Source organism: Schistocerca cancellata, chromosome 6, assembly GCF_023864275.1.
Source record: "Schistocerca cancellata isolate TAMUIC-IGC-003103 chromosome 6, iqSchCanc2.1, whole genome shotgun sequence".
Taxonomy (NCBI): domain Eukaryota; kingdom Metazoa; phylum Arthropoda; class Insecta; order Orthoptera; family Acrididae; genus Schistocerca; species Schistocerca cancellata.
The window spans coordinates 60,920,033-60,932,231 of NC_064631.1; the positions used below are offsets into that span (position 1 = coordinate 60,920,033).

General features: G+C 40.2%; 1 protein-coding gene across 1 annotated transcript; it reads left to right on the plus strand.

The window, feature by feature from the left end:
• Positions 1 to 985: 985 nt before the first annotated feature.
• Positions 986 to 3,125, plus strand: LOC126088141 (piggyBac transposable element-derived protein 4-like). Its single transcript, XM_049906258.1, has 3 exons — positions 986 to 1,100; positions 1,204 to 1,974; positions 3,112 to 3,125. The coding sequence occupies exons 1-3, from the start codon at positions 986 to 988 to the stop codon at positions 3,123 to 3,125; spliced, it is 900 nt and encodes a 299-aa protein (XP_049762215.1).
• The last annotated feature ends 9,074 nt before the right edge of the window (positions 3,126 to 12,199 follow it).

The following is a 12,199-nucleotide window of genomic DNA, read 5'->3' on the forward strand; positions in this document are numbered from 1 at the left end:
CCGGTTTGCAGTATTCCTTGCACCTTCACTTTGACGATTAAACACAAAAATTGCATCGGAATTAAATACATCAGGCACAATGCCGACTTAAGTAGAAGAACAGTGAGTCTTATTACCGTCTATGCTTTCAGCATTTGCTGAGAGACCAGTTTTAGATATCGATGCTTCACTTCCGGTTTGCAGTATTCCTTGCACCTTCACTTTGACGATTAAACACAAAAATTGCATCGGAATTAAATACATCAGGCACAATGCCGACTTAAGTACAAGAAGAGTGGGTCTTCTTACCGTCTATGCTTTCAGCCTTTGCTGAGAGACCAGTTTTAGATATCGATGCTTCACTTCCGGTTTGCAGTATTCCTTGTACCTTCACTTTGACGATTAAACACAAAAATTGCATCGGAATTAAATACATCAGGCACAATGCCGACTTAAGTAGATGAACAGTGAGTCTTCTTATCGTCTATGCTTTCAGCCTTTGCTGAGAGACCAGTTTTAGATATCGATGCTTCACTTCCGGTTTGCAGTATTCCTTGCACCTTCACTTTGACGATTAAACACAAAAATTGCATCGGAATTAAATACATCAGGCACAATGCCGACTTAAGTGGAAGAACAGTGAGTCTTCTTACCGTCTATGCTTTCAGCCTTTGCTGAGAGACCAGTTTTAGATATCGATGCTTCACTTCCGATTTGCAGTATTCCTTGCATCTTCACTTTGACGATTAACACTCTAAGCGCCAAGCCCGTAAAATTTACGGGCCTGGGATCGCGCGAAAATCACCAAGCCCGTAAAATTTACGGGCCGCTACATTTAATTTCATTCAAAACACTGCAACGTTATTTCTACGGGTTTGGCCAGCGCTATACGTTTTTCAGATGTTTATTAACAAAATGCGTCCATAGATGTCACGGCAGCGCTGTAATTCATGTTAAAACTTATCTTTGCGTTCTCAGTCTGTATATCATTCAGTTGTTTGTCATCATGTTTCGGCGCGGTTTATCAGACGCAGAAATTGCGGATTTGATCAATCATAGCGACACTCTGGATAATGTAGAGAGTGATTCAGACGATTCTGAATGCAATGGTGTGTTTGAAGGTACGTATTTCCGAATTTTCCACGTAATTGTGCAGTACGCACATATCTGTTGAACATGTGTAAACGATGTATGTAGTTACACATAATGTGATATTCTTTTTAGAAGACGAGATTGATGACAGTTTGTCTTCAGATGAAGACGAGAATGATGTTGAAGGTGTTGCTTCAAATCCAGCAGCTGTGCCGTATCCGAAAGACAGTGAGTGGACTGCAGTTGACACCTACCGACCTCTGCCTGTCAACACGACACCCAGGCAGATACTAGTGGATATTGATGAGTCGAGTTCTGTACTGGATTGCAGTAAAGTGTTCCTTACTGACAGTGACGTAAATGAACTCAAGAGACAGACAAATTTGTATGCATCACAGACAATACAGAAGAAAAGAAGAGGAAATAATCTGAAGCCCCATTCAGTTTTGAGTTCGTGGAAGCCAGTGACTATAAGTGAGATGAGGCGTTTCTTGGGTATTATTTTCCACATGTGTGTTTCGAAAAAGCCCAAAATTGCGGACCATTGGAGCACTAATCCTGTTCTTAGTTGTAACTTTTGTCCCCATGTCATGAGCCGTTTGCGTTTCACTCAGATACTGTCATGCTTGCATCTTGTTGACAATTCAAATCAGAAAAAACCAGGCGAAGATGGATTTCATCCACTTTACAAAGTTTTGCCATATTATAATAATTTGAAGGAGCGATGTATCCAGGCATATCGTCCCTCAGAAAAAGTGACAATTGATGAAGGAATTTGCCCATTTCGAGGTCGTGTGAGTTTCCGTGTTTACATGCAAAATAAGCCTCATAAGTATGGACTGAAAGTATATGCTGTTGCTGAAGCCAGTAGTGGCTATGTTGTAAATTTTGAAGTTTATGCTGGTAAGCATATTGTTGACAATTCTTCGTCTGCGGTTATTTTGCGATTGTTGTCTGACAGCAGCTTGCTGAACAAAGGCCACACTGTGTATTTAGATCGATTTTATTCCAGTCCAGAGCTATTTCAGCAACTGGCAGAGAAAGGCACTGGAGCTGTTGGTACTGTGAACAAATCCAGGAAAGGATTGCCTAAAGATTTAGTATCTGCTAAGCTGAAAAAGGGCGAAATGTCTTTTCGGCGTAAAGATAATGTATTGGCAATGAAGTGGAAAGATAAGAGAGATGTGTATACATTGTCTACAAGGCATCAAGCAACATTTGGTACGCATACTAAGAGAAATGGGTCTGTAGTATTGAAACCACTTCAGGTACTTGATTACAACCTCAATAAAATTGGAGTGGATATTGGAGACCAACGCCTGCAGTACAATCCGTTCCAGCACAGAACTGTGAAATGGTGGCGAAAATTATATTTCCATTTGCTGCTTATGGGAGTATCAAATGCATTTTGGCTGTACAATGCAGTGCACAGGAAGAAAATTACAATAACAGACTTTATAACAGTGCTTGCAGTTCAGCTTGTTGAAGACGACACACTTGAATTCATTCCAAGAAATGAAGGAACTGTAGGTCGGCTAACAAAGAGACATTTTTTGCAGCACATACCTGCAACTACTAAGAAGTATGCTGCTCGTGTGTGTCACGTGTGCAGTTCCAGGAGCAAGAAACAGAGTGGCAAGGCTTCTCGCAAAGAGACACGATACGAATGTGAACAGTGTGGCGTTGCACTCTGCCTGGAACCTTGCTTTAAAATTTTCCACACTAAAAAACAATATGATTCTGTGTGAAATTTATATGTAATACTGTATACTATCAGAAACATGTAATGTAGTGCCACAATTTTGGTTAAAAATAAATCACAATTGTATTCCCTTATTCGTATGACTTTTTCTAAATTCTTAAAACATCTAAGTGATTTCTATAACTGTACCTTAAAGCTGTGCATTGTAAAGTAGTTTCTTTCACTCAGAATTAAAGTAGAAATGTGCAGCTTCAAGATGGTACCAAATTTGCCACAATCCAAACAGTAGATTTGATGCAGTAATTTTTTTAATATTGGTAAAATTGCCCGGTTTCTAGGGACGGGTGCATAAAATAGGCCTGGTACAGAGAGTGTTAAACACAAAAATTGCATCGGAATTAAATACATCAGGCACAATGCCGACTTAAGTACAAGAAGAGTGGGTCTTCTTACCGTCTATGCTTTCAGCCTTTGCTGAGAGACCAGTTTTAGATATCGATGCTTCTCTTCCGGTTTGCAGTATTCCTTGCACCTTCACTTTGACGATTAAACACAAAAATTGCATCGGAATTAAATACATCAGGCACAATGCCGACTTAAGTACAAGAAGAGTGGGTCTTCTTACCGTCTATGCTTTCAGCCTTTGCTGAGAGACCAGTTTTAGATATCGATGCTTCACTTCCGGTTTACAGTATTCCTTGCACCTTCACTTTGACGATTAAAGACAAAAATTGCATCGGAATTAAATACATCAGGCACAATGCTGACTTAAGTAGAAGAACAGTGAGTCTTCTTACCGTCTATGCTTTCAGCTTTTGCTGAGAGACCAGTTTTAGATATCGATGCTTCACTTCCGGTTTGCAGTATTCCTTGCACCTTCACTTTGACGATTAAACACAAAAATTGCATCGGAATTAAATACATCAGGCACAATGCCGACTTAAGTACAAGAAGAGTGGGTCTTCTTACCGTCTATGCTTTCTGCCTTTGCTGAGAGACCAGTTTTAGATATCGATGCTTCACTTCCGGTTTACAGTATTCCTTGCACCTTCATTATGACGATTAAACACAAAAATTGCATCGGAATTAAATACATCAGGCACAATGCCGACTTAAGTAGAAGAACAGTGAGTCTTCTTACCGTCTATGCTTTCAGCTTTTGCTGAGAGTCCAGTTTTAGATATCGAGGCTTCACTTCCGGTTTACAGTATTCCTTGCACCTTCACTTTGACGATGAAACACAAAAATTGCATCGGAATTAAATACATCAGGCACAATGCCGACTTAAGTAGAAGAACAGTGAGTCTTCTTACCGTCTATGCTTTCAGCCTTTGCTGAGAGACCACTTTTAGATATCGATGCATCACTTCCGGTTTACAGTATTCCTTGCAACTTCACTTTGACGATGAAACACAAAAATTGCATCGGAATTAAATACATCAGGCGTAATGCCGACTTAAGTAGAAGAACAGTGAGTCTTCTTACCGTCTATGCTTTCAGCTTTTGCTGAGAGACCAGTTTTAGATATCGATGCTTCACTTCCGGTTTGCAGTATTCCTTGCACCTTCACTTTGACGATTAAACACAAAAATTGCATCGGAATTAAATACATCAGGCACAATGCCGACTTAAGTAGAAGAACAGTGAGTCTTCTTACCGTCTATGCTTTCAGCCTTTGCTGAGAGACCAGTTTTAGATATCGATGCTTCACTTCCGGTTTACAGTATTCCTTGCACCTTCACTTTGACGATTAAACACAAAAATTGCATCGGAATTAAATACATCAGGCACAATGCCGACTTAAGTAGAAGAACAGTGAGTCTTCTTACCGTCTATGCTTTCAGCCTTTGCTGAGAGACCAGTTTTAGATATCGATGCTTCACTTCCCGTTTGCAGTATTCCTTGCACCTTCACTTTGACGATTAAACACAAAAATTGCATCGGAATTAAATACATCAGGCACAATGCCGACTTAAGTGGAAGAACTGTGAGTCTTCTTACCGTCTATGCTTTCAGCCTTTGCTGAGAGACCACATTTAGATATCGATGCTTCACTTCCGGTTTGCAGTATTCCTTGCACCTTCACTTTGACGATTAAACACAAAAATTGCATCAGAATTAAATACATCAGGCACAATGCCGACTTAAGTAGAAGAACAGTGAGTCTTCTTACCGTCTATGCTTTCAGCCTTTGCTGAGAGACCAGTTTTAGATATCGATGCTTCACTTCCGGTTTACAGTATTCCTTGGACCTTCACTTTGACGATGAAACACAAAAATTGCATCGGAATTAAATACATCAGGCACAATGCCGACTTAAGTACAAGAAGAGTGGGTCTTCTTACCGTCTATGCTTTCAGCCTTTGCTGAGAGATCAGTTTTAGATATCGATGCTTCACTTCCGGTTTACAGTATTCCTTGCACCTTCACTTTGACGATTAAACACAAAAATTGCATCGGAATTAAATACATCAGGCACAATGCCGACTTAAGTAGAAGAACAGTGAGTCTTCTTACCGTCTATGCTTTCAGCCTTTGCTGAGAGACCAGTTTTAGATATCGATGCTTCACTTCTGGTTTGCAGTATTCCTTGCACCTTCACTTTGACGATTAAACACAAAAATTGCATCGGAATTAAATACATCAGGCACAATGCCGACATAAGTACAAGAAGAGTGGGCCTTCTTACCGTCTATGCTTTCAGCCTTTGCTGAGAGACCAGTTTTAGATATCGATGCTTCACTTCCGGTTTACAGTATTCCTTGCACCTTCACTTTGACGATTAAACACAAAAATTGCATCGGAATTAAATACATCAGGCACAATGCCGACTTAAGTAGAAGAACAGTGAGTCCTCTTACCGTCTATGCTTTCAGCTTTTGCTGAGAGACCAGTTTTAGATATCGATGCTTCACTTCCGGTTTGCAGGATTCCTTTCACCTTCACTTTGACGATTAAACACAAAAATTGCATCGGAATAAAATACATCAGGCACAATGCCGACTTAAGTAGAAGAACAGTGAGTCTTCTTACCGTCTATGCTTTCAGCCTTTGCTGAGAGACCAGTTTTAGATATCGATGCTTCACTTCCGGATTACAGTATTCCTTGCTCCTTCACTTTGACGATTAAACACAAAAATTGCATCGGAATTAAATACATCAGGCACAATGCCGACTTAAGTAGAAGAACAGTGAGTCTTCTTACCGTCTATGCTTTCAGCCTTTGCTGAGAGACCAGTTTTAGATAACGATGCTTCACTTCATTTTTGCAGTATTCCTTGCACCTTCACTTTGACGTTTAAACACAAAAATTGCATCGGAACTAAATACATCAGGCACAATGCCGACTTAAGTGGAAGAACAGTGAGTCTTCTTACCGTCTATGCTATCAGCCTTTGCTGAGAGACCACTTTTAGATATCGATGCTTCAATTCCGGTTTGCAGTATTCCTTGCACCTTCACTTTGACGATTAAACACAAAAATTGCATCGGAATTAAATACATCAGGCACAATGCCGACTTAAGTACAAGAAGAGTGGGTCTTCTTACCGTCTATGCTTTCAGCCTTTGCTGAGAGACCAGTTTTAGATATCGATGCTTCACTTCCGGTTTACAGTATTCCTTGGACCTTCACTTTGACGATGAAACACAAAAATTGCGTCGGAATTAAATACATCAGGCACAATGCCGCCTTAAGTACAAGAAGAGTGGGTCTTCTTACCGTCTATGCTTTCAGCCTTTGCTGAGAGACCAGTTTTAGATATCGATGCTTCACTTCCGGTTTACAGTATTCCTTGCACCTTCACTTTGACGATTAAACACAAAAATTGCATCGGAATTAAATACATCAGGCACAATGCCGACTTAAGTAGAAGAACAGTGAGTCTTCTTACCGTCTATGCTTTCAGCCTTTGCTGAGAGACCAGTTTTAGATATCGATGCTTCACTTCCGGTTTACATTATTCCTTGCACCTTCACTTTGACGATGAAACACAAAAATTGCATCGGAATTAAATACATCAGGCACAATGCCGACTTAAGTAGAAGAACAGTGAGTCTTCTTACCGTCTATGCTTTCAGCTTTTGCTGAGAGACCAGTTTTAGATATCGATGCTTCACTTCCGGTTTGCAGTATTCCTTTCACCTTCACTTTGACGATTAAACACAAAAATTGCATCGGAATTAAATACATCAGGCACAATGCCGACTTAAGTAGAAGAACAGTGAGTCTTCTTACCGTCTATGCTTTCAGCCTTTGCTGAGAGACCAGTTTTAGATATCGATGCTTCACTTCCGGTTTACAGTATTCCTTGCACCTTCACTTTGACGATTAAACACAAAAATTGCATCGGAATTAAATACATCAGGCACAATGTCGACTTAAGTAGAAGAACAGTGAGTCTTCTTACCGTCTATGCTTTCAGCCTTTGCTGAGAGACCAGTTTTAGATATCGATGCTTCACTTCTGGTTTGAAGTATTCCTTGCACCTTCACTTTGACGATTAAACACAAAAATTGCATCGGAATTAAATACATCAGGCACAATGCCGACTTAAGTAGAGGAGCAGTGAGTCTTCTTACCGTCTATGTTTTCAGCTTTTTCTGAGAGACTAGTTTTAGATATCGATGCTTCACTTCCGGTTTGCAGTATTCCTTGCACCTTCACTTTGACGATTAAACACAAAAATTGCATCGGAATTAAATACATCAGGCACAATGCCGACTTAAGTACAAGAAGATTGGGCCTTCTTACCGTCTATGCTTTCAGCCTTCGCTGAGAGACCGGTTTTAGATATCGATGCTTCACTTCCGGTTTACAGTATTCCTTGCACCTTCACTTTGACGATTAAACACAAAAATTGCATCGGAATTAAATACATCAGGCACAATGCCGACTTAAGTAGAAGAACAGTGAGTCCTCTTACCGTCTATGCTTTCAGCTTTTGCTGAGAGACCAGTTTTAGATATCGATGCTTCACTTCCCTTTTACAGTATTCCTAGCACCTTCACTTTGACGATTAAACACAAAAATTGCATCGGAATTAAATACATCAGGCACAATGCCGAATTAAGTAGAAGAACAGTGAGTCTTCTTACCGTCTATGCTTTCAGCCTTTGCAGAGAGACCAGTTTTAGATATCGATGCTTCACTTCCGGTTTACAGTATTCCTTGCACCTTCACATTGACGATGAAACACAAAAATTGCATCGGAATTAAATACATCAGGCACAATGCCGACTTAAGTAGAAGAACAGTGAGTCTTCTTACCGTCTATGTTTTCAGCTTTTGCTGAGAGACCAGTTTTAGATATCGATGCTTCACTTCCGGTTTGCAATATTCCTTGCACCTTCACTTTGACGATTAAACACAAAAATTGCATCGGAATAAAATACATCAGGCACAATGCCGACTTAAGTAGAAGAACAGTGAGTCTTCTTACCGTCTATGCTTTCAGCCTTTGCTGAGAGACCAGTTTTAGATATCGATGCTTCACTTCCGGTTTACAGTATTCCTTGCTCCTTCACTTTGACGATTAAACACAAAAATTGCATCGGAATTAAATACATCAGGCACCATGCCGACTTAAGTAGAAGAACAGTGAGTCATCTTACCGTCTATGCTTTCAGCCTTTGCTGAGAGACCAGTTTTAGATATCGATGCTTCACTTCAGGTTTGCAGTATTCCTTGCACCTTCAGTTTGACGTTTAAACACAAAAATTGCATCGGAATTAAATACATCAGGCACAATGCCGACTTAAGTGGAAGAACAGTGAGTCTTCTTACCGTCTATGCTTTCAGCCTTTGCTGAGAGACCACTTTTAGATATCGATGCTTCAATTCCGGTTTGCAGTATTCCTTGCACCTTCACTTTGACGATTAAACACAAAAATTGCATCGGAATTAAATACATCAGGCACAATGCCGACTTAAGTACAAGAAGAGTGGGTCTTCTTACCGTCTATGCTTTCAGCCTTTGCTGAGAGACCAGTTTTAGATATCGATGCTTCACTTCCGGTTTACAGTATTCCTTGGACCTTCACTTTGACGATGAAACACAAAAATTGCATCGGAATTAAATACATCAGGCACAATGCCGACTTAAGTACAAGAAGTGTGGGTCTTCTTACCGTCTATGCTTTCAGCCTTTGCTGAGAGACCAGTTTTAGATATCGATGCTTCCCTTCCGGTTTACAGTATTCCTTGCACCTTCACTTTGACGATTAAACACAAAAATTGCATCGGAATTAAATACATCAGGCACAATGCTGACTTAAGTAGATGAACAGTGAGTCTTCTTACCGTCTATGCTTTCAGCTTTTGCTGAGAGACCAGTTTTAGATATCGATGCTTCACTTCCGGTTTGCAGTATTCCTTGCACCTTCACTTTGACGATTAAACACAAAAATTGCATCGGAATTAAATACATCAGGCACAATGCCGAGTTAAGTACAAGAAGAGTTGGTCTTCTTACCGTCTATGCTTTCAGCCTTTGCTGAGAGACCAGTTTTAAATATCGATGCTTCACTTCCGGTTTGCAGTATTCCTTATACCTTCACTTTGACGATTAAACACAAAAATTGCATCGGAATAAAATACATCAGGCACAATGCCGACTTAAGTAGAAGAACAGTGAGTCTTCTTACCGTCTATGCTTTCAGCCTTTGCTGAGAGACCAGTTTTAGATATCGATGCTTCACTTCCGGTTTACAGTATTCCTTGGACCTTCACTTTGACGATGAAACACAAAAATTGCATCGGAATTAAATACATCAGGCACAATGACGACATAAGTACAAGAAGAGTGGGTCTTCTTACCGTCTATGCTTTCAGCCTTTGCTGAGAGACCAGTTTTAGATATCGATGCTTCACTTCCGGTTTACAGTATTCCTTGCACCTTCACATTGACGATTAAACACAAAAATTGCATCGGAATTAAATACATCAGGCACAATGCCGACTTAAGTACAAGAAGAGTGGGTCTTCTTACCGTCTATGCTTTCAGCCTTTGCTGAGAGACCAGTTTTAGATATCGATGCTTCTCTTCCGGTTTGCAGTATTCCTTGCACCTTCACTTTGACGATTAAACACAAAAATTGCATCGGAATTAAATACATCAGGCACAATGCCGACTTAAGTACAAGAAGAGTGAGTCTTCTTACCGTCTATGCTTTCAGCCTTTGCTGAGAGACCAGTTTTAGATATCGATGCTTCACTTCCGGTTTACAGTATTCCTTGCACCTTCACATTGACGATGAAACACAAAAATTGCATCGGAATTAAATACATCAGGCACAATGCCGACTTAAGTAGGAGAACAGTGAGTCTACTTACCGTCTATGTTTTCAGCTTTTGCTGAGAGACCAGTTTTAGATATCGATGCTTCACTTCCGGTTTGCAGTATTCCTTATACCTTCACTTTGACGATTAAACACAAAAATTGCATCGGAATAAAATACATCAGGCACAATGCCGACTTAAGTAGAAGAACAGTGAGTCTTCTTACCGTCAATGCTTTCAGCCTTTGCTGAGAGACCAGTTTTAGATATCGATGCTTCACTTCCGGTTTACAGTATTCCTTGGACCTTCACTTTGACGATGAAACACAAAAATTGCATCGGAATTAAATACATCAGGCACAATGACGACTTAAGTACAAGAAGAGTGGGTCTTCTTACCGTCTATGCTTTCAGCCTTTGCTGAGAGACCAGTTTTAGATATCGATGCTTCACTTCCGGTTTACAGTATTCCTTGCACCTTCACTTTGACGATTAAACACAAAAATTGCATCGGAATTAAATACATCAGGCACAATGCCGACTTAAGTACAAGAAGAGTGGGTCTTCTTACCGTCTATGCTGTCAGCCTTTGCTGAGAGACCAGTTTTAGATATCGATGCTTCTCTTCCGGTTTGCAGTATTCCTTGCACCTTCACTTTGACGATTAAACACAAAAATTGCATCGGAATTAAATACATCAGGCACAATGCCGACTTAAGTACAAGAAGAGTGGGTCTTCTTACCGTCTATGCTTTCAGCCTTTGCTGAGAGACCAGTTTTAGATATCGATGCTTCACTTCCGGTTTACAGTATTCCTTGCACCTTCACTTTGACGATTAAATACAAAAATTGCATCGGAATTAAATACATCAGGCACAATGCCCACTTAAGTAGAAGAACAGTGAGTCTTCTTACCGTCTATGCTTTCAGCTTTTGCTGAGAAACCAGTTTTAGATATCGATGCTTCACTTCCTGTTTGCAGTATTCCTTGCACCTTCACTTTGACGATTAAACACGAAAATTGCATCGGAATTAAATACATCAGGCACAATGCCGACTTAAGTAGAAGAACAGTGAGTCTTCTTACCGTCTATGCTATCAGCCTTTGCTGAGAGACCAGTTTTAGATATCGATGCTTCACTTCCGGTTTGCAGTATTCCTTGCACCTTCACTTTGACGATTAAACACAAAAATTGCATCGGAATTAAATACATCAGGCACAATGCCGACTTAAGTAGAAGAACAGTGAGTCTTCTTACCATCTATGCTTTCAGCCTTTGCTGAGAGACCAGTTTTAGATATCGATGCTTCACTTCCGGTTTACAGTATTCCTTGCACCTTCACTTTGACGATTAAACACAAAAATTGCATCGGAATTAAATACATCAGGCACAATGTCGACTTAAGTAGAAGAACAGTGAGTCTTCTTACCGTCTATGCTTTCAGCCTTTGCTGAGAGACCAGTTTTAGATATCGATGCTTCACTTCTGGTTTGCAGTATTCCTTGCACCTTCACTTTGACGATTAATCACAAAAATTGCATCGGAATTAAATACATCAGGCACAATGCCGACTTAAGTAGAAGAACAGTGAGTCTTCTTACCGTCTATGTTTTCAGCTTTTTCTGAGAGACTAGTTTTAGATATCGATGCTTCACTTCCGGTTTGCAGTATTCCTTGCACCTTCACTTTGACGATTAAACACAAAAATTGCATCGGAATTAAATACATCAGGCACAATGCCGACTTAAGTACAAGAAGAGTGGGCCTTCTTACCGTCTATGCTTTCAGCCTTTGCTGAGAGACCAGTTTTAGATATCGATGCTTCACTTCCGGTTTACAGTATTCCTTGCACCTTCACTTTGACGATTAAACACAAAAATTGCATCGGAATTAAATACATCAGGCATAATGCCGACTTAAGTAGAAGAACAGTGAGTCCTCTTACCGTCTATGCTTTCAGCTTTTGCTGAGAGACCAGTTTTAGATATCGATGCTTCACTTCCGGTTTACAGTATTCCTTGCACCTTCACTTTGACGTTTAAACACAAAAATTGCATCGGAATTAAATACATCAGGCACAATGCCGAATTAAGTAGAAGAACAGTGAGTCTTCTTACCGTCTATGCTTTCAGCCTTTGCTGAGAGA

Coding starts and splice junctions, on each gene's coding strand:
- LOC126088141 (XM_049906258.1), top strand. CDS start 986: ATGTTTCGGCGCGGTTTATCAGACGCAGAAATTGCGGATTTGATCAAT. Junction 1,101..1,203: donor ATGCAATGGTGTGTTTGAAG/GTACGTATTTCC, acceptor TATTCTTTTTAG/AAGACGAGATTGATGACAGT.